The sequence below is a fragment of the Corapipo altera genome, unplaced genomic scaffold (assembly GCF_003945725.1).
Source record: "Corapipo altera isolate COAL_440 unplaced genomic scaffold, ASM394572v1 55, whole genome shotgun sequence".
NCBI classification, from domain to species: Eukaryota; Metazoa; Chordata; class Aves; order Passeriformes; family Pipridae; genus Corapipo; species Corapipo altera.
The window spans coordinates 3,787,748-3,812,929 of record NW_020884882.1 but is presented as its reverse complement, the minus strand read 5'-3'; the positions used below and the strand labels follow the sequence as shown (position 1 = coordinate 3,812,929).

Sequence of the window (25,182 nt, the reverse complement as noted above, 5' to 3'; positions counted from 1 at the left end):
TCCTACAGCTTGTAGGGATTTTTCCTAGCAGACAACCACAGCTTTAAATGCATCTTTCAGACAAGGCAGTCTGGTCTTGTAATGCATCTTCTATCATGGCTGAGCTTCCCTTTTAAGTTCAGCAAAACCAAGAATGGCAGCACTGCACACAGAGAAACATCAAAATCAGGAGCAATAAGAGCGGAATCAGAATGCTACAACCTCAGTGCAGTGGGCTTTTAAAACCTCTACAGTCATCATGCCAACACCATTCCAGCTTTCACAGCACCTGCATCTTCCCAAACACCCCCAACAACTATGTGCTTTCTAAATAGCTACACTGCTTGCACCCATTTAAAAATGTTTTGATTGCATTAACATATTCCATTAAAGTAATAAATTTTCAGAAGACAAAAACTGATGTTAGCACTCCGACAGAACTATAAAATCTCTTCAGAACAACATGCCAGTTATCATATCACCGTTTTATTCACCAAATAGATTATGGAATTGGCTTCATCCACCTTCTTCTGACAAGTACCTTAGCTGCTGTTTTTATTTTGGCTGTTAAGTCTGAAGCAGTTAAAGAAAGTGGTATATCAAGTATCAGAGATGCCTCTAGCAACAACTAGAGCCTTGTTCCATTTGTCACCTTACTTGCATTGCCCTTTCTAATGCAGTAAGGGACGTTCTCATAGTTTAGGGTGATCTTGTCATATACAGTTTCCACTGACAAGTCAACACCGATGGCTGTTATTGCTGCAAAGAGAGGAAAAGCCCAAGGTTCCAATTGCTGAATTCTGTTGATTGCAGAACTGCACATCCACACTCCATCTTTGCCAGCTGCCAGTCCTCAGTGTGCACAGCATGGGAACAGAGAGCTGATCCTGCCATGCCCACACTGCAGGGGGGCTCCAGCTGCTGTGCAGCCTCAGCTTTGGTTTATCAGGAGGGAATTTGTTCCTGGCACAGCAGCAGCATGTTCAAGTGTCTACTGCAGGACTCCAAATGCAGAAAAAAGCTCCAAACACCCAGTAAAGCAAATGTGTATCAAGAAGAAACATTTCTGCTCCCTAAATCATCTATGTAGATGCAACCCATGCACATCCAGCAGAAAACAGCATTGTTATATCCTAGCTACATATGTTAGCAGGGAAAAGTGCCATTTCACTTGAGCATATGGGAAGTAAGAAAGAATTAGGTGAGTTTGTCTTTGTTCTTAAACAATAGTGATGATTATATTAAAAGGACTAACATAAACAAGAAATATAATTAATGTATAAACATCTCAACCATAAATATTCAGCAAGTCTCTTAAGAGCTATAGCTGGACATAGTACTAATGCTCAGTACAACTGGATTAGGCTGTGGGACAGAAACTTTCTGACAGAAACCACACTAAAGCAAGGGCAGGAGCACAACAGCAGCCAGCTCTCCAGCAGAAACAATACCCACACAAAAGAGAAGAAAAGAACTTGAAAAATACACTGCCCACACAAGGCTCACCTGAACATCAGTGAGGTCAGAGGACTCTATGACATATTTTATGTTGTAGTCATCTCAGACACAAAAATAAAGATAAATGACAAGCAGTAGCATCTTGTTGAAATGCAAGTTTTCCAGCTTCCTTTCCTACTTTTCACATACGAGTTTTCTCAGTCATATAGCCCATACCTCTCCCACCAGGTGGCTGATAAGAATGTTTCAGCTGTCTACAAGCAGCTCAACAGCATCAGTGAGCTAAACCTTTTTTTCCTCTTTTGAGTGTATTCACAACCTAGCTATCACCTAAAACAAGCAGGCTTATATATAATAAACAATTAATAGAACTTTTACAGAGAACAGAAACACACTATATGCTCTAACAGACCTCAGTGAACACATTTATTGTAAAACCAATATTCACATCACAGCACCTGTCTTAATAAATCCATTTGTCTGGTTAATCATTCCTTTTAATTTCTAACGATACCACAACAGCATAGTGGCATCATCATGAGTATGAAAGTAAAACTTGGGAAGTGGAAATAGCTGTGTGAAATCTGTAGGTGTGCCTACAAGCCAACTTTACAAATAGGATTTTAAAATATAAGAACGGTAAGGAAAAAGGATAAGCCCTAACTTGAACATTTATTCTTCAAGTTTCATTGTATTAAATTTTACTTTTCAGTAAACAGAAAGCCCATTACTTTTAAAAGACTTCAGGAAAAAAGGAAAACATGCCAAAGCAGGCTTGTGTGTGTGCATACATCCACAGTCCAGACTCATGAGGTACATGACAAATCTAATTCTCATGTATTAGCAGAAAGCATAACAAGGCAAGGAATATTTGCCTTTAAACCAAAAGACTAACAGAGCCTGAGACTTCTTTTGTTTCCTCTACCTGACAGATGCAAGTATATCCTCAAGAAACTACACAAGTATGAGAATAAGCAGGTCAGTTCCATTTCAGGCTTTCTCATTAACTTATGGCATAGGTTTGAGGACCTGATTTTTATTTTCAGTTGACCCATGTAATTATCATTATTTTTCCTACCTGCTGTACTTAAAAATGTTCTTATTACACTTACTTATGTTCACCTTTTTTTTTCATTTACACCAAAAAAATTGCCAAAGACTCCACTAACAAAATAGGAAGTCTGGTATTCCACTAACTGGGGGAGGAAGACAAGGGTGGAGAAAAAAAAAAAAAAGAAAAAAGAAGCCAACAAACTCCAACCAACGAACTCCCCAGTCATATGTAAACACACAAGCATTTCTCCAACTTTAGCCCAAACTCTACCACTGTGACACTTCTAACAAATTCCCAATCACTATACATCTGTGTAGTCAACACTGGTCCCCAATCCGGTAAGAATTTGCCATTTGAGCATTACAGAAGTGTCGACCGGCACGGGACGAAGGATTTCTCTATAAAGGAGAATGCAAATATTCTCCGGCAGAGGTGGTAGGACATTTGGAGCGCGGCTAAACAAAGCAGGTCGCGTTATTTCACACTTGCGCTGCCACCCGCTGGACATTCAAAGTATTCCCACCCAAAAACCGCGCCCGAAACACGGGTATTTCTTCGCTGTGCTCAGACGCTTCGACCAATTAGTGACCCCGCTCTTTCTGTGCCCGGACATTAACTGTAAGCACAGCACTCACCCCGTGGAGAAGAGTGGGGAAGTTTCTTTCTAGACTTTGATACGACTTTAAATTGAAGACCACCAATTTAATTCTCCTGAGGGATGAAGTCTTTGCTGTTAAGAATATGTAACACATACAGGCAGTTATGGGTTTCTGTACATAAGGATATGCTGTTATCTAAAGGAATATAAAAGCACAAGACAGTCCTTTGGCATTCCTCAAGCATATGTTTGTTTTCAAACCCTTAACGGTAATAATTTTGAACTAAAGCCTCATAATGTTTGTTATTCAGTATCAACAAATTGTGTAAACAAACAATTTGCAGACCAATTCTGTTACTAGAACATCTCGTCTCTGTCCCAGCCAGGGGAAAAAATAGTTTGTAACATTATGTACTTATGTTCTTGACCTGATTTAATGCCAGGACCAGAGATGCTGATTTTGCCAAATATATCTTCCAGTTGAAATCTGGACAAGATATCTCTAACTCAAAGCCCACAGCACATGAATATATGTCTGTCTGGGGCACTAGGGAATAAAGAAAATTAGGTCTTCAATCAGTTATTTAGAACTGAAGCTACTTGAACAGGTAAATTCTGTTTAAAGTACTGACATTAAATCAACATAATTTAGTTCCAGGAATTGATTCCACCTCTTCCACAAACAGCAAATTATTTTTTCTTATAGGAGCTGTCAAAAAACAGAATCCTGTGAAATGTCCTCTGAGTTTTATGCTTATGTTGCAATGAGCATTCTACATTTGTAATGTGACAATTAAAAGACCTCCTCACTCTAACACATACAGTATTAATTGTGTATGTATGAGACAAATACTACGTGACAATCAGCTCTTTCATGAATAATTCAAATCCAAATTAAGTTTTGAATGTTTCCATTTAAATTATGTGGTAGTGTAACATGATAATCACTGTGTGAAATAACTATAGGCCAGCAAGAGGAAAAAAATGTGCCTTTTCTATTTCTGTTAATAAATGTGGTCAACATCCTGCAAATCCCCTTCGGGGCAGAGTCAAGTTGCTCCTGTTTAATCTTCAACTCAAAATTATTTCCTCTTAAAAAGCCTACATTCACATTAAAAATGTAACAGAAGTTTTAGAAAGTACAAGCACTGTTCATGGTGCATCACCACTTCTCTATGCACACAACTTTCTAATTCTCTTGCATCACAACTAAAAGGTCATCCCTCAGCATAGAAAATGCTATCAAAGTAGCTGACCCATGGTTTTGCTAGTTTTCACGAAAAAACAGAAAACATTGATAAAGCACAGTAATATATTGCTCAGACAGCAGTACGTAGACAAATATACAATTCACAAGGAATTAAGACAGACAAATTTACGCTTAGAATAGAGACTAAAAAAAATAAACCATCTAAACCAAATTACATTTAAAAAAATTTAAAGCCTATTTAGTATATTGGTGTTTTTCAACTACCTAATGTATGACCTACACTATTCTTCATGGCATCACACAAATATTGACTTTGCCTGTTGTCAAATAATCACATCTCTCCAGTTTCCAAATAGCATCTCAGTTAACTTTTGGCTCTTACTCACCTCTCCCCAGCTCTGCTGCTCATGACACTCACCTTCAGAAGCTCAACCAGCTCTACTCCTCAGAGCACTCACCCTTGAGAAGGGCAGCCCAGCTGGTTTGTGTTTCTGCTGCTGACTCTAAAAACGCCTCTTCTACTGGTTTTCCTTAGGCAGAGGTGCAGGTGCAGGGCCTCTGCTGTCCTCTACTTCCCAGCACCAGGCTGAAAGCAAGGGTGGGGTCCCTGAAGAACTGTAGCGAGCACCAGCTGGAGACACCCGCCCTGCCCCTTGGGAAGGAGGAGCTGCTCAGAGTGGGATGTCAGGGCCATGGCACCACCAGGAAGGAGCTCCCACCACAGCTTATACCAACACCTTCTGTCCCAGCTCTACCATATATCCCAACTGCATGTGGATAACTCTTTTCCCATTCCCATTTCGCTTCTTGGCTTAGTTCCTGGCCAATAGATAACCAGGTTGACAGTGCAACGCTACCATTGATTTTTAACCACATGTTCTTATGTCTAAAACTTAAATATGGAAATAAATTAATAAATAATGTATACCTAAGTGCATTAAAACCAGTTAAAATTACTAACATTTTCATGTATCATTGTATACAATGGTTGGTTATTCTGACACTGTTAAGTACCTGGAAATATTTTCTTGGAAAAATAAATGGCTAGGAACATACACACACCAGTACTCTCAATTTAAAAAGTGTATTTCTTTCGTTTCATTCACCAAAAATCATCATGGTTGGGCTTTGCGAACGAAGATTTACATTTCAGAGAAATGTTGCATTGTAATTACATAATCTTAGGGCATTAAGATGTTATTTATCATTACTTTATTACTAAATAAACCAAGACTATCTCACATTTTATTTAAAAATAAAACAAAACAAAAAAACCAACTAAGCACCTGAAGAACTCACTAGCCATCTTCTTTGTTGTTTGGGTTCTTTCTGTCATTTGGAAAGCAAAAAATACATCAATCTTTTCTGCGTGATTAACATATTCCCCCTGAAAAATAATACATTTTAAAATGGAATTGTTTGAACTCTTATTACATTAATTCATGCAGGACAACATTAACTGCATACAGAGCTTGAGGTCAGGAGGAATAATCATCTGCTCATATTCAGGTTCACTATTATGTTTCTGTGTAAAGTCCTGTGAAAAGTTTGGACTGTGATGTTTGGTTCTGTACGAGCAAGAGTTAGTTTGTGTGTGTTTTCAATACACCACAAAATTCACAATACCTCCTTTAGGCTACTTAATGCCATTACTTTCCCATTTCTGTCCTCCCTCTTTTTGTTTTCATCTTGGTGAACATTTTATTTACAACTTGTGCAATAGTTCTTTAAATTTGCTGTTTTGTCTCAATGTCTAGTGAAAAGAAATTAAAATATATTAATTAAAATAATTTAAAAACAAGACTATATAATTTCCAGGTTAGCATATTAATAAAGGTATACATTTGTCATATATTTTCCTTAAGCACAGTTATTTTCATATTATTTGACTATTATTTGAAAAAATTACCATAAACAGAACTAATTAAGAAAACAAATAGGTGTTGTCCCTGAATCATTTTAACATACTGCCTGTGTTTATGTTCATTATGCACTATTTTCTAAACACTTCGGTATTGCCCCATTTATTGAGTGGTAGATTACCCGGCTCTTACATTAATGATAAACGTTTATTTTAAAGCCGCATATCTGTCATTAAATATAAGAAACAGAAGTTTCCTTTAGTCAAAAGTGTTAAATAATCTCTCGACCTGGTCATATTTCTACCATTATTACAGCAGGCGGCTAAGAACGTTTAGTTTTTATGAAACCCTGACATACTACCAACTCATGTTGTTGTTCTTAAAACGCTTAATGGACACGGCAAAGAAACTCCAACACAACACTGGAACTACTGAAATAAATATGGTTTAAGGTGAAGCAGAACCGCCCGCTCCGAGGGAGGGGACGCTGCTCCCGAGCACCGCCCGCCTCAGGCCGGCCCCGCGGGGCGAGGGGACACCCCCGGAACAGGGGCTGACTGGGACACTCGGTAACGGGGGGCTGAGGGGGATTCTTCGTTAACAGGGGCTGCCGAGGGGGACCCCTCGTTAAGAGATGCTGAGGGGGACCTCGTTGACAGGGGGTGCTGAGGGGGAGTCCCCGTTAACCGGGGTGCTGATGGGGAGTCCTCATTAACAGGGGGCGCTGAAGGGGACGCCCGGTTAACAAGGGTGCTGAGGGGTATCCCTCGTTAATACAGCGTGCTCAGAGTAACTCCCCGTTAACAGGAGCTGAGCACCGCTGTAACACCTCTGGGAAGGGAACCGAGGCACCAAGCGCCGCCCCAGAGCGCCACAGCCCCGCCTTCCGGCCCCGGAAGGATCTCCGGGCGCCCCGTCAGCCGGCCCTGCTGCTCATGCGCAGTGGGCGGGGCCGGCGGGGCAGGAGCCGCCATGGTTTACATCTCCAACGGTGAGGGGAAGGGGTCGGGGCGCCGGGCGGGGAATGTCTGGGCAGCGACCGGGGAGCGACCGCGGGCCTCGGGCCCGGGGCGCCGGGCGGGGAATGTCTGGGGAGTGACCGAGGAGTGACCGCGGGCCCCGGCCCCGCTGCCGGGGGAGCCCGGCGGGCCCCGGCCCTGCCGGTGTCGCGTCCTCCCGCGCCCCCCGCTGAGCTCGCCTGCTTCTGAACTGCGCTTGGGGACTTTGAAGGGGGCGCGAACACCGGGAGCGTAACAGAACAGCACTTAAACAACATGCGGGGAAACCGCCGCTGCGCTGGTACTTTTTATAGGTTTCCTGGACGCAGAGCCCGTTTGGCGATGGTGACCCCAGTAATTCGAGTGCTTGGTCAATAAATTATCTCTAGCGAGTGAAACTCGCCGCCGTTGCCCATGACGTGAAGTTTCTCCCTCCCATTTGTCAATTCTGGACTCAGCAGATCCGCTTGGGTGTATTGTACTGTGCAGTGTCACACACTGAACATCACTGGATGTTTTGTGTCTGGATATGTTACAGGACAAGTTCTGGATAACCGGAGTCGGGCTCCTTGGAGTCTGTCATCTATAACAGATTTCTTCTGGTCCATAGCAGATTTTGTGGTTCTGTTGTAAGTACAAGTTAATTCTTTTGGTGAGCTTTATTTTAGATTTGACATAGGTAGAAACTACTCAGTACTATTAGTAACACAACAATAAAAGTGTTGTGTTCACTCTTTAGCATTCCTATCTACAAATATTTTACTGTGACTACATAGTTTTGTTTACTAAGCACTACAGTAGTATTAATAAAAAGTGCATGAAAAGTGATGCTAACTTCTTGGAAGTTCAAATGAGTTTTCTTACATTTCATCTATTTTGAAACTTCAAAAAGGAGAAAGCATACACTTTTGTTAAACAGCTAATGTCTGATAGCTGATCCAATAATCAAGCTGTTACTTGGAGAATTTCTACTGGTTACAAGAGATCCCGGCTACGTAAAAATAATCACACAGCAGAAATGACAAATTTATGGCCCCAGATGAAAGCCAGTTAAGAAACAGAAAGTTCTTGTGATGTATTCAACAGTTCTTGATTCTTTCAGTTACAAGTTTATACTTTATGCATTTCTTGCATATTTACACAAAAATGAGATTTTTTAGTTTGAGCCTCACTGTAATTTGGAATTACTTCAGATTTTAGTTTGATATGTGGGAGAAGAATTGCCAAGAATTAAACAACAATGATCTTGGCAAGATACACCATTCATTCCTTAACATACTTACTGTTTTTCAGGCCATTTCTTATCTTGCAATCCAAAAATAGATAAACTATATCTAGCAGTCAATTCACCTAACTCTTGTTTTATTTTTCAGTTTCCAGAGCATTATTCAACCAGATTTGAGAAGAAGAGGTTATACATCTTCCTCCTATTCAGGATACAATGACAGAAGAGGGTATTTTTTTCATATTCACACCAGTTCTGATTTTTTTTCCTATCTTAGCAAAGTCACATGAATCTGAGTAGATTAACTGGGTTGTGTAGGAAGACTAAAATGTTTATCTGTATTATCGTTGATAACAATACACAGCTTTGGACAGCTTGAAAAATAATATAGCCTAACACACTCTGAAACTATTAAAGAATTATAATTTTTTTGAAAGAGGGGTTAGAGGTTTTTTACAGCTTTTAACATGAAACTGATTTTTTTTTCCAAGGTTCTAACTAAGAACTGTCATTTAGAGAAAGGGTTACATTTCTAGTGTAAAAGTTTAATGACAATAGAATTGCTTTCTTCTCAGGCCTCCGGCAAATCCTCGCCGTAGGATGGGTCGAATAAATCACTGGGGTGGAGGCCCCAGTCCACCACCAATGGCTGGGGGTGGATGAGGAAGGTAATTCCCAATCTGCTCTATGTTTTGAATATTGGGGAGTTTCATAATTACAATAATCAAGGTTAAGGTATAACTTTTGCAGAAGTTACCAGAACAGGACGATAATCAAAATGGTAGATACTTACAGTGAAGTGGAGGAGAAAAGGGAGGGGGAGAGGATGTTAAAAGATTTTGGCTCAGAAATGGTGGCTTTTAATTGCACGGAAGTGGATATACAAAGTGTTAGCAAAGACTTTTGAACACATCTTATAAAAAATTATTTCTAGCTTTTCATTTTTTTTGGCTGCTAATTTAAAGTCCTGTCCAGATCAGAAACAACTGAAACTTTTTTTGCATTTCTAATAGTTATTGTATAACATATAGGGTTTTTTTATTTTAAATAGATCCTTAATAGAAAAGAAGGAAAATAATAAAATTGTTAGAAGACTTAGTAAAAATCTTTTTTTTTTCCTGTTACAATTATAAAGCCATACAAATCTTGAATTCCAGTAAAGTATAAAAATCAGAACTGCTTAAAAATGGAGGCAGCCCTGGTCTTTAAATTTCTTTCAGCTGCCTGAACTTTAATTCTGTTTTATTAGTTATTTTGGCTAGTCAGAGTTACGTCTAACCCTGTGTGTATATACAGTATGGTTTAATTTACTTCAAGACCTAAGTAAACAATCCTTGTTGTCAATCACTCCTTATTGTTACCATCACAAAAGTGTTACCATCACTACCTGTAAGTCTAATAGAGAAAAGTTCATAACCAAAAAGCACGTACACCAGTATTTCAGTTCTCTAGAACAAGGATAAGCTTCTTTCAAATATGATGTTTTAGGGTTTTATTTTTCCTTTTTGACTGGACACGAGGCCAGCAAACACTCTGGGGGTGGGTTTTTGGTGATCACAGCAATGTGTAACCTGCTCAGGAATAAAATTTTAAAGTCTTTAGCATGTGTCATCTAGCTAAATTAAAAACAATTTTATTTTAAAATTATTACTTAATTTTATCTCACAAAGAAAGGCCTTGTTGTCTTTAAATGTACTGCAATTGCTTTATCTTTTAGGTAAATGCCTGCTGAAGAGGCAGGCACAAGTGTACACATTTGCAAGATGAAAGGAAGAAGAGTTTAGTGGTGGACCAAATGAGTTTGAATATTGTGAATGTGTACATCTGACTGGAAACTGTTCTGTGATATAAGCAGATTAATGAAGTTGTACTGGGAACTCCTTCAAGGATCCAGTGTAACTGAACCAGTTTTATTAAATACATGTTTACTGTCTAAAGTCTTTGTATAGTTTCTGAATATTTTACTGTAGTTACAAAGTAATAAGTAAATTATATTTGGCTTGTCATAAGGCTGACTTTCTCATCATTTTTAGAAACAAAAAAATCTGAAGTACAGTAAGTCCTTAGCTACTCAAGTGAGGAAAAATACATATTTATAGTTGATACAGGTGGTCCCTCGAGAGCCAAACTTAAAGCAGCACTTCCTAAGAAGTTTTGTATTTACTCTGTCAGGACAAACATTCTGTACTTTGCTGTATTGTCATGGTATTAATGACACTCTAAAAGCACTTTAAAAATGCAGTTTACAAATTACTTTGTTTTACAGTCCTTGCCTTTTATGAACTTTCTTCCTTAAGGCCCATAATGGGTTTTATAAACATCTCTTGAAACAGCCTCCTTCTCCATTATAAAGTTACTCAAATGTATAAGCCTATTTATTGTACAAATTTTGGTAAAACTTTGAGGTTTTTTTCAATAAAATTACGTCTTTGTTTTAGTGCATGAAGAAAAAGGTAGTGAACTGAAATACTGTGTGCTAATGCAGAAAGTTATTTTCTTTCAAACAGTAACTACCTTTTATCTACTTTACTCCATTTCAGGAGGGGAGTTTCTTACTGTTCCTGGGGCTCATTTGGATTTGGTTTGTTGGGTGATTTTTTGGTTGGTTGGGTTTTGGGGGTTTTTTGTTTTGTTTAGAGAGGGCTAGATCTGTTTGAGAAAACATTAGCTGACAAGAATCCAGATTAAATTATTTTCTACAAGGTGCCACTGCAAAATTTTTACGTAAACCTCTCTATAAATCTCTTGTTAAGGAAACTTTCCTATCTGACCATCCAAGAGCCACTCTGGCAGTCACACCCACACCACCTGAGCTGGGATTGAGGCCCCTTCACAGCAGGTGGTTCCAGTGAGCCCATGGGTGCCCTACTTGACTCCCCACACACCCCACTTGACACAACAGACCAGGTCTCCTTACCAGCTCTACCCCAGGTTTTCCCATAGGAGAGTCTCGGACGTCTGGATCCTTAAAGTAATTTAATGTTTGTGCAATAAGTAAATAACAACAGCTCGAGCTGGTGCCTCCAAGGAGGAACCCCGAACAAAGGAACTCCTGGGCTTTTTCGTGCTCACACTCTAAGCACTGCATTCTCTGGTGGCTGTCAGCTCCTGCCGTGCCTCCGAGTGTCTCCTCACCTGGCCGGGCCGCACATCCCCGTGCCCTCTGTTGTGCAAAGGGTCGGCAGTTCAGGGCCTCTTGCCTCGGGCTCCCGTCCCCCAGAGCTCACCCTGCAGCTCGCACTGCGCCTGCAGCCGGAGCCACCTGCACTGAGCGTACTGCCCACCCCTTGAGCAGGAAATTAAAATACCCAACAGCGCCCCTCGGTTAACAAGCCCCTCCAGCGCCTCCCACTCCTGCTCCGCGTACCCAACACAGAGTTACCACCTGCAGACTTGCTGTATCCTTCAGCCTTAAAACCCCGCTCTGCGTCAGCTCCACTCAAACGTCCCAGGCGCAGAGCTCACAGAGGAACTTGCTGCCCACGCACCAGGTGTGTACAGGTAGACTGGCCATCGTTAGCTATTCATAGGTGCACCGCCTACATCAGCTGTGCTGTGCTCTTTACACAGAGGCGTATTTTAAGCTGTTGGGGGGCTGTGTCACCCCTCCTGCAGTCCCACCAGCAGTACCACCCAGCTCAGTACTCGGCTGCTGCTCCCAGGCTCCCTCGTTGCCGCCGCTCGGCCCCTCAGCGCGGGGGCCGGGGCAGCCGCTGTCCCCCGCACCCGCTGCAGCCGAGCCAGCTCGGGGCAGCGCCAAGAAGCTGCCGAGCCGCCCTCGAGCCGAGGGCCCCGGTACCTCCCGAGGGGCAGCGGTGCCCCCTCAAGCCGAGGCCCCCCCCCGGTACCTGCCCAGGGGCGGTGCCGGGCGCGGGTCCCGCCCGCTTCCGCCCCGGCGCCGCTCGGCCCCGTCAGACGCGGCTTCCGCCCGGCCGGAGCATGACCCAGGCGGAGAAGGGCGAGGCGGAGAACGGGAAGGACAAGGAGCGCGACCGGGAGCGGGAGCAGCGCGGCGTTAAGCGGCCCATCGTCCCCGCCGCCGTGCCCGAGTCCCTGCAGGAGGTGAGGCCCGGCCGCGGACGCTCAGAGCGGCGCTTCCTCCCCTCCCCGCTGGGGCGGGCCCGGCCCGGGCTCGGCCTTTTAAAGGCCGGGGGGGGGCATGTGTGGAGTCGCGGGTGGGCGTAGGGAGAGTTCCAGGACGGCGCGGGAATTCTGTCTCACTCCGTGCGCGTTGTGCTGCTTTCAGCAAATACAGAGCAACTTCATCGTGGTGATCCACCCCGGCTCGACCACCCTGCGGCTCGGGAGAGCCACGGACACTTTGCCCGCGGGCATCCCGCACGTCATCGCCCGGCGGCACAAGCAGCAGGGCCAGGCGGTCTACAGGGACAGCTGGCTCCTCAGGGACGGCCTCAATGTAAGCCGGGAAACACCGCGGCGCGGCCTCCCGGACCGCTAAAATTACCCATCTCTCTTGCATCTTTGTATAGTGCATATCTTCCCCTCATACTCTGTGTTTTTCCGGAGGAGAATACATCTGAAGTTCCACACTTTTTTTCATGCTTTTAATGCGCTGTCAGTAAGTTTGCACCAGTCTATGATTAGCTTTTATTTGGTTTGTTTGTAATGAACTAAATCTAATAAATTGATAGATTAAGGGTTTATGCATGTTGATTTCCCTATGCTGTGGTCTGGTACCACACTTGGTATTTCTCTTGATAGAATGCCAGCTGTAGGATTAAAATTGGACTTCTCCATTTGTGAATGTATTGGTTGCAAGTTGGTTTGTGATTTAGATAACACAGCAAGTGGTTTTATTCCAACCTGCTTAAAAAATAGATCTAGTGGTCTTATTCATAATCTGCATCTGTAAAAAAATTAAAATTAATCAAATTAATGTCTCTAATATTAAACGTCAGATTTAAATAATTGAGATCTATTTAAACATTTTTGCTTGTACTTGATATTTCTGTAGTTAAAAAATGGCCTGAGTGCATCATTTTGGAGATGAAGTCCAGCAGCCACTCCAGTCACTTAAAAGATTCAAGTTGATTTTGATAAATAGGTGTTGGGAACTCTAATATAAAAAATAATTTCTTTAAAAATAAGCATACATTTATTTTGCATTGTACAAATCTCTGTCCTTTCTACAGTCTATCAGCCACAGTAATGATTTCATTCTTTAACCATAGCTTCAGTGTTACCAGTATGCAGACATGTAGTTAGCAAGTAAGTATTTACATTGTATATTTGGGGTTTTCCTTAGAAACCTGAAAGTACTGAGCAGAGACAAAATGGCCTTAAAATGGTGGACCAAGCAATATGGTCCAAAAAGATGTCAAATGGAGCGAGGCGTATTCCAGTGTCACCTGATCAGGTAACTCATTCTTAAGATTTTATTAAATTGTTCATTCATATAGTCCTTTGGTGTGTTGCTTGTTTTAGTGGACAAGTATAGATATCCTTTTTACAGCAAATATGGATAATGCTATTGTGTGACCTATCTCTGAAGATGTGAGAAAATTAAGATTTAAAACGTTTCCTTAAGGGGTGGGGTCAAAGGGGTTTTTCCTTTTTCTTCCTTGCAAAAAGGTGACTGGTGAAATATTTATCTACAGGGTTTGTTTTGATTACATTTCAGGCCAGGTCATACAACAGACAGATGCGACCAGCTATTTTGGACCACAGCTCTGGGGCCAAGTGGACAAACACGTCAAATCATCCTGAATTTTTGGTAGGAGAAGAGGTAAGATTTCTTTTCCTGCTGCATGAGGCTTCATGTGTTTAAATGCAGCCATGTCAGCAGCAGCCATTTGATACAAGTTAGTATGTACTGCAAGACAGATGAAGCTAGCCAAGCAATGTATGAGAAACTTTACTGTGAAGTAATTGAATGTTTGTTATCATTCAGCAAGACCTGAGGGTTCCCCCCATTTGCCTAATAAGTGTCTTGGTTCCTTTGCTGCTAGAAATCAGTGTTTCTGCAGGGACTAGGTGAGAACTTTGTCCATATGGCATAAATCAGAGAAAAGGCAAGAAACTGATAAAAATATCAGTACATGGAATCACTGCTGAGTAACTAGGTATTCATGAGCTTCAAAGAGCTAGAATTATTTTAATTCCTCATTTGAGATAGTGGAAAAATATACCATTTTGTTCAGTAGACGTCCATGGGCAAGAACATTCAAATAATTTAAACAATGTATTTAGTGTCTTTAGAATGGTTTCAATCAAACCCTGTTACAATGAAATCCACTGTATATCTGTCACATTGATCTGAGTGCTGCTGTATGTCTTATTATATCTGCTTCTGAAATATTTTTCATTCTAATATTTGTTGCTAATTTTGGGAGGAAAGCAATGCATAGAACATCATCTCTTATTTTCAGGCACTGTATGTTAATCCATTGGATTCTTATAATATACATTGGCCCATTAGAAGAGGGCAGTTGAATCTCCACCCGGGACCTGGTGGCTCCCTCACTGCAGTATTAGCAGACCTTGAAGTTATATGGTCACATGCAATACAAAAATATCTGGAAATACCACTGAAAGACCTAAAGGTGAGCTGTGAACAATACATTTAGGTGGGCTGTATGCACTACTATAAATGGTACTGTAAAAGAGAATTACCTTGCTGTTATCGCGAGCCTCTTACTGGTGCTTTTCTTAACAAATACATTCTGCAAGCATGGTTCCTAAGACATCATTTGGAATTTTGTCCATGGCTTTAAGACAAAAATTGTTTATAGAACTTCTAAGGAGGTGGTTCAGAAATCCCGTTATAGACATTTCACTGTCTTAATCTTCATTTGTTTGGGCTTTTTTATTGACTGTAAAGGAGGCACCTGAGGAAGAGTGGCCTAATACTTGTATAATTCCTTGCCCTTGCCAAGTAGGTGTTTTTCTCATGTCTGATGTACTTTTAAACACTTTAGTGGCCTATAAACTATTAGCTTAGCATGCACTTTGAACTCTTTTTTTAAGTATTAAAAACCTTCCCCTCTTCTAAATTTTGCTTTTTTTTAATAACTTGTATATCATGCTTTCTTCCTTAGCATCAGGTGTTCAAGAATGTAAAGAGAAACTTAATTTGAGAGCTGGATTTAATTTACTGTTTTTGTCTTCAGTACTACAGATGCATTTTACTAATTCCAGACATCTATAATAAACAACACGTGAAAGAACTGGTAAATATGATCCTAATGAAGATGGGCTTCTCAGGTAAAACCATACTTGAGCAAGAACTTAATGATTAATTAAGAATTTTTTTTCCTTTAATGCATATTTTTGCATATCAATCCCACTTTGGCTGGGACTAACATCTTCATCTTTTACTATTCACATAACTGTTGTCTCTTTTAAAGGGGCAGAATGGTTGGCTGGTATTGAAACAAGTTTTTTGGTTTACTGTTACAAATTCTGACTGTGGGCTTCTCATTCACCTGAGGCAAAAGTAGCAACAGTCTGATTTCTTAAATATTTCTAAATAATAACTCTACAGAGTATTAAGATTCTTAGCCTTCAAAACAAAAGGGTATGATGGAAGATGCTGCTTCTGTCCACTCTGGGGATGACATGATAGGAAGTTTCAGAGTTGGCTTAAGCACATAAAATGAAAAAATAAAAGCAAAACAATCAAGCAATTCTTAGCTTCTTCTGCATGTTTATTTCCAGACTGGAAAGCCCTCTGATGAAAATTTCCTTTCAGATAAACTTCTGGAAGTTTCTAGCTTGTTTTCTGGAAAGCACTGCTGCATTTTTAACCATCTTGCTTGGATTTCACATGTAGAGAAAACACAGAAAGTCATTACAGAAGGCACAGTAACCCAACCATACTTAATTTAAAATATATCGGAGCAGTAGTAGTACCTTTGGTTCTGCAAAATCATTTCATTTTATTAGATATGCAAGGAATGAAGAGGAAAAAGGCTTAAAAAGTGGACAAGAATAATAAGTTAAATGACAGAGACTAGGCAAACAGTAAGCTAATTGTAAGATGCTGGAGATTAAAACTGCTACTGCTACAGGATCAGTACTAAGTGCAAACAGTTTCCAAATATTACTGTCAGCAGAATATACACTTAAATATTTTTGCTTAAACAGTGAACCCATTTAACCTGTTCTACATCTAATCAAAGACATTCATTTTACAAAAAGAGACTTCTTATCTGAAGGAATTAACTAGGTGGTAAATAAATACTGTGAAAAGAGGGAATGGTCTCATGAGATTTAAATTTTGTTCACATGTGCGTATATAGATTTGATTTGTTTCATGTTAAAATGGACAAGCCATATTGACTGTTTTAATTTTTGAGCAGAATGGTACTAGATCATGCTTTGTTTGAATTCTCACAAGTTTTTGAATAGCAGTAATAGGAACACTACTACCTAGTAGTACTGTGTAAAAATGTACTAGCACTGGGATAGAAGAATTTGCAGTGGAATAGGAAGAATACCAAGAAAAAATAAAAAGGTTATTAGTCATCTGATACATGCAAGTCAGAAAGCAGCATTATTAACTCTTGAAGGTGCCATTTCCTCAATAATAATTTAGTAAAGAGGTGAACTAATTATAAAACATAACTGAATTATCTTAATCTATCTAAAAACATTTGCCTTCAAAAAGTAATTCTACTTACTGTCTAGAAAGCACAGCTCAATTAAGCTGTTTTTTCCCTTCATTGCTTGGAAGGACAGACTGAAACCTCCAGTACATCTCAGGTTTAAGTGTGGGCTTGTGATACAAATGTACTCATTTGCAAATTAAAGGTAGATTGAAAGGAAAATAGAGGGGGAAATTGGACCTTATTTTATAAGTACTTAAAGAGCGTATCTAAAATGCTAATGGTAATGCTACTTGATTAAAACTAGAAAAAATTAGGGAAACAATTCATGTGCATCTGATAACCAAAACCCTGCAGTGCCAGCTAAAAAGAAAAAAAGTTTAGAGGCAAAATAATAATAATAATACAAAAAAGGGTCATTTGAGTATAGGCATGCACCCTGCTCTTAGCTTTCTCAGAACTTTTAAAGGCTCACCCAACAAAAAAAATATCTCTAAATAAAATCCTCGACCCCCTCTTCATTAAATACAGAGTCTTTCAGGGCAGAGTCAGACCATTTGCAGATCCTTAAAAAACACAAAAATGTCCTTTAAACATCAGCAACATGACTGGAGTTTGGCACGAATTTAATATAATTTTTTCTCATATTGCCAGGAATTATTGTGCACCAGGAGTCTGTCTGTGCTACCTTTGGAAGTGGTTTAAGCAGTGCTTGTATTGTGGATGTGGGAGATCAGAAGACGAGTGTTTGCTGTGTAGAAGATGGTGTTTCCCATCGCAATACCAGGTATCTTATAATATGCAGGATTATTACAAGCATGTACTTAGTTGCTTACCAAAGGCTTGACTTTAAAAAGGAAAAATTTTCCATAAATACCATTTGGTTTTTTTTTTTTTAGTGAGCCATGGAACAGGTTCATCTGTTAAAATATGAACCTTAGAGAATTCTCATGTCTTAAAAAAAAAAACCCAAAAAAAACCCAGGCAGACCTGATCAGAATTGATACTGTGCTCTGCAAACTGTGTGAAAGTCATGATCCTAACATGTTGAATGTTTTCCAAGTATTCCTTTGCATGCTATTGCAGGCAGCCAGTGTTTCAGCAAATAAACAGAAAAATTTTCTTCTTCTCTGTGCTTTAGGCTGTGCCTTGCATATGGAGGATCTGATGTGTCAAGGTGTTTTTATTGGCTTATGCAACGAGCAGGATTCCCATATAGAGACTGTCAGTTAACTAATAAGTTGGATTGCCTGCTGCTGCAGCACTTAAAGGAGACATTTTGTCATCTAGACCAGGTGAGAGGGGGAAAATAGTGTGTTCTCCAAGTAAAACTTAAAGAATTCAAGAACAGTAAATGAAATCCATAGTTTGAGGAGGTTTTTTACTTTTTTTGTTTCCTAGGGTTTAAACAGATTATGTGGCTTGATATATATAAAAGATACAAATTTTTGCTTACGTTGTTTTTGACTTTAGGATATTTCTGGATTGCAAGATCATGAGTTCCAAATTCGGCATCCGGATTCTCCAGCTTTATTATACCAGTTCCGATTAGGGGATGAAAAATTACAGGTGATTTTTTTTTTAAATTTAATAATAAGAATTGTATTGAGCATTAAGACTCAGAGCCTCACTTCATATGGGCCCAGTGCTACTAAACCCATGTAATTTATGGATTGTTCTTAAACTATTCTTGTTGACAGTTCTAAAATTAATTACCAAAGGTATGAAAGAGCCCAGTGCAGCACTAGTGGACACACAAGACTTCCTAACTAGCTGTAGTCAGAATGGTTATAGCTACAACTGCATATGATAATTATCCTTCAAGTGCAAGGAATGAATGCTAATTTTGCAAGTTTTTCTGCTCACCACTGAATTTTCTAATTTTGTAACAAAAACTGTATTTGAGTATTTTTCATACAATGCCAGAATCTGTAACAAAACTTGTATACATATACTGGTGTATTTGTTGGACTTTTTAAAATTATACAAAGGAAAAGATGCTTCAGTCTGTTACAAACTACTTGGAAAAAAACACCTCTTTAATTTTGAATTGTGAGGAAAAGTAGAACCAGGCTTTTCTTTTTTTACAGTAAATGTCGAAAAAAGAAAAACTAAATAGTAAACTCATACCAAGTCTCTCATTCTTCAGGCTCCAATGGCCCTGTTTTATCCAGCAACTTTTGGAATTGTTGGACAAAAAATGACAACTTTACAACACAGGTCACAAGGTGACCCTGAGGATCCTCATGATGAACATTACCTGCTAGCCACACAAAGTAAGCAGGAGCAGGTGTGTGAATGCTGGTTTTATTTTTCATTAAGTATCACTTAATTGGGAAATAAAATGAGGACTCATTAGCTCATCTCAGAGACCAAAGTTTGTTACCTGGGTCAGAAGTATTAAAGAATATGTTTAGATTAAGGAATTATGGATATCTAGACAAGTCTTTAATTAGAACTCTGCATTTTCAGAGTCTAAGAAGGCTTCATATTATAGGATTGATCAATCCGATGGAGTTCAAAATAAGACCCTTACTTTGAATGTGGGGATTAAAATAAAAATTATCAGATGAGGTAATAATGCAGTGCTTAACCTTACTGTGCAAAAAGGTGAATGGAAGTACAATGGGACTTAGTTAAGTCTTTGTATTGTTGTGTAACCTGCTGAAGATATTTTTGCATTTCTCATAGTTCAACTTCTTTTCTGATTTTTAAGTCTGCAAAAGCTACAGCTGATAGAAAATCCATGTCAAAGCCTGGTGCATTTGAGGGAGAATTGAGAGGCCAAACCTCAGACATTTCAGAGAGGATCTACCCACAAGAAGTGGAATTGGGATCTTCCCAGAGTGATTGTATGATATCTGGCAATGATTCAGAGGAACCTTTAACTGCTCACATGTCCAGGAAAACTGCTGTTTCTCAGTTTGAAGGCAAAGCCTTGGGCCTTGACAAAGCCATCCTTCATAGTATTGACTGCTGTGGTAAGAATTACATTTGTACAAGTCTCTAAAAGTCTTCCCAAAAAGAAATGTCAGTGTGGATTTATTTTACCGAATATAAAGATACATGTCCCTAAATTTTATCATCTCAAGAGTAGCTACACTGTTTCTTACACTTGCATCTTTGTTGAGGTTTCTTGAACTACATGTTTGGAATCTCCAAGGAATAGAAAAAGAAGTTTAAAATCAAACATCAGTTTCCATTATGGTTTGACTTGTGCTAAATTAATTGTAATACAAACACAAACCATATTAACTTTAAAAACTACAGATATTTCTATATATCCATTCATTCCAGCATCTGATGATACAAAAAAGAAGATGTACAGCTCCATCTTAGTAGTGGGAGGAGGCCTTATGTTTCATAAAGCTCAAGAGTTCCTTCAACACCGAATTCTCAACAAAATGCCACCTTCTTTCAGAAGAGTTGTTGAAAATGTTGAAGTCATCACAAGACCTAAGGTAACTATTAACTGAGAGCTAAATGGTCAATAAACTATGATTGGTTGAAATCTTTGAAAAATTAAAAGTAAAAAATTCTGTCAAAACCACAGAGTAGTTGAATATCTGAGATTTAGGAGAGCTTTCAGCTTATCACATGGCACTGGCCAGTTACAGGCAGGAAGTTAAAGGCAGAGCAAGAGTGTTACTGGTATGGATCACTGAAGTGTTTATTAGCCAAAGGCCTTATTCCTAAAGAAACAGTTAGTACTGGCCTGTGAAGTTAATCTGTCTCCTCAGCAAGAAATTGTGATGTATTTTTTTTAAATTAGTATTAAGGTAAAAGAAAACATGGCATTAAGATCAATTTTCATTTGGCATTAATCAGGCAAAACTTGTAAATTTAAAACTTGAGTATATTTGAGAACCTCCATTGCTGAAGGCAGAAATTTCATGACATGCCTGAAAGGCATCTTAAAAAAAAAAAAGTGACTTCTCAAAATATCTTAAAAATTCTTTACATATTTTTATCTCACTATTTTTTCCTGGATAATGTCAAAAAACCCTTTCTCCTCCCCTACCCCCCAGGATTCTAAGTGGTGAATAGTGTTAGAAAAAGTAGGATACAGCTTTGGAGAGCTATGCAAAATCAGCCCAGTGATTGTGTGCAATCTGTGTTTTGAATTTAGGATATGGATCCACGCTTAATTGCCTGGAAGGGAGGTGCAGTTTTGGCCTGTCTTGACACAACTCAGGAGCTCTGGATTTACCAGCGGGAGTGGCAGCGCTTTGGTGTCCGAATGTTACGAGAACGAGCTGCATTTGTGTGGTGATGGATGTGGCTGCAGTGGAACCTGCTTAACTCAAGATTCCTTTCCCCACGTGCCCCCCCCCTTTTTTTTTTTTCAGTGCAGAGGTATTGATCTTCTGCTGATATATATTTTTGTATTTTATTAATATTGACTTCCACTGAGATTTTTCCAGAAGTGTTGCAAAAACAATCTTACTGAATGCACGTGACTTCAGCATTGCTACTCTTCAATTTTGGAATTGTAGGCATTGAAATCTGTGTACAGAGTACCATAGTCATCTCCAAATTAACTGTATTTATACTATACAGGTTATGTATATTAAAATTGCACAATGTAGGAACTTAAGGTATAAAATGTTGATGAGACAGATGTTAAGTCAAGATTCATTCCAGGTACATGTACACAGAAGCAACAGCTGAAGAGTGCAACTGTGGGTTTAATGTCTTACTCTGACTCCTACTCTAACATTACCAGGAGATAAAGTTGTTATATAAGTGATCATTATGGAAAAAAGTGAAATGACAAATTAAAAGTACAGTTGCTGTTGGTATTTTACTTACGTAATAAATTATATTATTCAGTGAAAATTCCAAGAATTTGGAAGTGGAGTGGTTTTTTTTCTTGCTGGTTCTTATCATCAAAACCTCTTGTTAGCTTTTCATTATCCAGGGTAGAGTCTGCTTTTTTCCCTATTTTGCAAAAATCAATATAATACACCCAAAAGAACTAGCTGCAATTTTATACAGCCAGCACCAACCTCAGTTCTGTGGTACAGGTCATTAGGCTCTCTCTCCCAACAAATAATCCTTAGTTACAGAAGTGCTATTTGTTGGAAGAGATTCAATATTTACTCTCCATTTAGGAAGAAAGCAACTGAAGGAAAAAGGCTGTGGGAGAATGGCAGAGATGACAGAACAAACCCTTGGGGCCAAGGAACACATTTCTGCACTGAGTATTTCAGGGGAGTTCCTGCAGCCCAGCCCTGGTCCAGTCCCATGGTCTGCACAGCAATTAGCAGTTTGACAATGTCAGATTCATTAGAGTACAACTTCCAGTTTAATTTCATCCAAGGGCATTTAGGCTGCTCTGCTTAATACAAACCCAACCAGAGAGAGGCTCATGGGCAGCTCCCTTCAAAAGCACAGCAATGATTTAAACAGAAACATTGATACAGCCGCATCTGGAGCTTCCTAAACAAACTTGAGACAGTTTCCATTACGATGATACCTAAAAGATGGTCTCTTCACATGATCTTATCTAAAAGGATGCTTGCAGCAAAACTCAAACAGCAGGAATTACAGAATACTAAAACTTGAAAAAGTAAGAACTCTTACCTTGATCTATGATGAGCTACTGCAGCACAGGCAGCCACAAGTAGAGCAGCAGGGAGAAAACACAAATCCTCCAACAGAATTGATTGTGAGGAGCTCTGAAAGAGAAAGAATCACTTTGAAACAAGTCTGTAAAAACTATCTTCAGTTATCATAATGATACTTATCAATGTATGGTATTTATGGATTCATTTGTGCATATTTTAATAGACTTTAGAGAAAATGCATGTAGAATTACTGTAACAAGCGTTTCCAATGCCCATATATAGAAGAGAAATTGTGCTTAAAGGCAATGCAAAATGGTTAATCATTACTGGAATTTTAAAAATGTTGCTTACCTTTACAAAAGTATCAGTGCTCTCATCACCCCCTGGTATCCTCACAGAAATTCTAGTTTCATGTATCTAATAGTGACATGAAATCCTGAAGACGGGTATGCAGGGAAAGAAAAAAGTCAAAACCATTTATCACAAAAAGAATAATTATGAAGTTAAATCATGTTAAATATTTAATTGCATTTCAAATTGCCCTTACTAGGCTTTAAAACTATTACATATTCTTAACAGCAGAATTATAGATCATTCATATACATTTATCTTTAAATCTACTAGTCAAATACAACAAAACAGAGTATCTTAGGAATTCCAAGCAAGATGTGCTGCACGTTAGTGAAGCCTAATTCCTAGTTACTTTGTATTTTCTTACATTGTCATGTTCACTGATTAATCTCATTCTGAGTAAAATCACACTGTTTAAACTATTCTTAAGAATATAATCTCAAAAACTGAAATAATGTTACCAGTGGAGCAGAGCTCCTCTGAAAGCAACAGCAGCTCTGTTAAACCCTCTCCCTGTGTTCTCTGGCCAGCTCTGGTGATTGCACTTCACTGGAAGCAAGAGCCTCCTGCTGTGCTACTACAGAAGCACAACTTAGAAAACTATGCTTTCGGTTTACTATAATTTAACAGAAAATTACCTTTGCTTCTATGTCTGTATCAATAAGAACTTCATACCTTTGATGCTCATAAAGCAATATTAAATGTTCAAGCCCAAGACTGCTTGTTGTAAAACTCACTCCTAATTTTGTCTGTATTTTTGCAAACTCCCTGAGGGTTGAAAAGATTTCAGTTTAAAGTTGTTAATAACTATAAGAGACGAAATGGGTTTCTGCTGAAGCTGTGCTTGTGGTAGGCACCACACACCCTGTAGGTGGCACCTTATGACCTTACAGAGCGATCTTGCTTTTGAAGGGCAAATCAGGAGTGTTTGTTCCAACAGGGATTCTCTGCAGCTGTTTCAATTCAGGCACTGCTGCCTGAAAATATATGTGGCAAAAATATCTAGCCTACTAAACTTCCAAGTGATTTAGAAGCATAGTACTTCTTAGTTACACATCTGCATGCTCAGATCTTCAAGGAATTTGTTTAGTCTGCTAAAGGTACATTTGGTCGTGTCAGAGAACCAACCAGTAACTAGACTAAATTCGTCATCACATGTAAACTAAGAAAATTTCTTGATCTCATATCCACAGATTAAAATATCTATTACTATTCAAATTCAACTGTACAGAATTCCCAAAATTTCCATTATTAGGCCATGGGTATGATAGAGGGAATGATTCAGAAGTAGGTCTTAGACTCTATTCAATATTCAGGCAAAGATGATATTGTGAAATACTTTTGGAGTCATCTTTCCCCCTTCAGTATTATGTCTATATATGTTCATGGTACCAATTTCAGTACAACTTCTGCTGTACGTCAGCAGAATTATCTTTAAAGACTAAGAATTTAAATGGATATTTAAAATTTTAGCAAATACACGATCTGCGTGTATTTTCACTAAATTCTTTTAAAATATGCATAAAGGGGTGATTCTCTCTCTGAGTAGCTAAGGATGAGGTAGCATCAACAATTTCTAGTCAGCATTGGCTACCCAGTGGGATATTCTGAGTTATCATTGAACACACACTTATCGGTGATGAGCACCAAACCCGACAGTCAGTTCCACACAGACACGTTGGGACAACTCGTTTGCTACTCGCTCCCTTCCAAACCAAGGTGTTCTCCCGGAAACACACATCGCACAGGTAAGGATCGCACCTAAAGCCTTGAACTGCAAGGTCCAGCTCAACTTTCACAGGCTCTCCTCGAGCACTTCGCCTACGGCTCACACAGGGACACCCCCGGCAGTGCCGGGCAGGGACACGGACGGTGGAGCGGGGCCCACCCGGCCCATCGCGATCCGGAGCTTCCCCCTTCACCTCCAGCCGCGTTGCAGCTCCCAGCGCTCCCCTTGGAAACCGGGTTCACAGCCGAGGGGACAACGCTGACGAAGACGTTTGCTTTAAAAAGCAAAAACACTTTTATTGCTTTAAGGGAAAAAAAAAACCAAACAACCAACTAAAAATAACAAAAAAAACCCCCTAAACAAAAAAAGCCTTTTTGTCCACCCCACTAGGGGCGGAGTGAAAAAGTTGGAGCGCTCCCGGGAAAGGAGCAGGGGAGGCCGCCTCAGCGCGGACCTGGACACTGCCGGAGTCCCGCGGGCGGAGCTGTCCCGATCCCGTCCCCTGTCCCGATCCCGGCCCCGTCCCGCGGAGCTCCAGCCGCCCGCGCTCTCCAGCGGGACGGGCGAGGCGGCGGACTTCG

General features: G+C 39.8%; 3 protein-coding genes across 8 annotated transcripts in view; 2 read left to right on the top strand and 1 right to left on the bottom strand.

Moving 5' to 3' along the window:
* Positions 1–6,048, bottom strand: part of CACNA2D3 (calcium voltage-gated channel auxiliary subunit alpha2delta 3) — a 484,187-nt gene extending 478,139 nt beyond the window's left edge. Inside the window, exons 1-3 of one of the 3 annotated variants that reach the window (XM_027640431.1) lie at positions 5,926–6,048; positions 5,586–5,628; positions 4,718–4,885 (exon numbers count right to left, since the gene is read on the bottom strand). The gene's annotated coding sequence lies outside the window, so the exon portion shown is untranslated. Of the gene's footprint in view, positions 1–4,717; positions 4,886–5,585; positions 5,642–5,925 lie in introns of those variants that run through there. The other 2 variants (XM_027640432.1, XM_027640433.1) reach the window with 2 other exon arrangements.
* Positions 6,049–6,524: 476 nt separating this feature from the next.
* SELENOK (selenoprotein K) lies at positions 6,525–10,390 on the top strand. 4 transcript variants are annotated; one of them, XR_003527195.1, is made up of 5 exons: positions 6,525–6,613; positions 7,698–7,788; positions 8,533–8,613; positions 8,960–9,052; positions 10,102–10,390. XR_003527195.1 is itself a non-coding variant. In XM_027640437.1 (5 exons), the coding sequence occupies exons 1-5, from the start codon at positions 7,134–7,136 to the stop codon at positions 10,103–10,105; spliced, it is 288 nt and encodes a 95-aa protein (XP_027496238.1). In that variant the 5' UTR covers positions 7,023–7,133; the 3' UTR covers positions 10,106–10,390. The 4 variants fall into 4 exon arrangements, 2 of the variants coding, with proteins under 2 accessions (XP_027496238.1, XP_027496240.1); XM_027640437.1 differs by lacking the exon at positions 6,525–6,613 and adding an exon at positions 7,023–7,152; XR_003527194.1 differs by lacking the exon at positions 6,525–6,613 and adding an exon at positions 7,365–7,504.
* A 1,869-nt stretch (positions 10,391–12,259) lies between these two features.
* Positions 12,260–21,753, top strand: ACTR8 (ARP8 actin related protein 8 homolog). Its single transcript, XM_027640435.1, has 13 exons — positions 12,260–12,446; positions 12,631–12,801; positions 13,651–13,761; positions 14,026–14,130; positions 14,774–14,947; positions 15,515–15,608; positions 17,606–17,738; positions 18,093–18,246; positions 18,425–18,520; positions 19,101–19,241; positions 19,668–19,932; positions 20,249–20,412; positions 21,081–21,753. Exons 1-13 carry the CDS (start codon positions 12,324–12,326, stop codon positions 21,222–21,224), a joined length of 1,875 nt encoding a protein of 624 aa, XP_027496236.1. The 5' UTR covers positions 12,260–12,323; the 3' UTR covers positions 21,225–21,753.
* Positions 21,754–25,182: the final 3,429 nt, after the last annotated feature.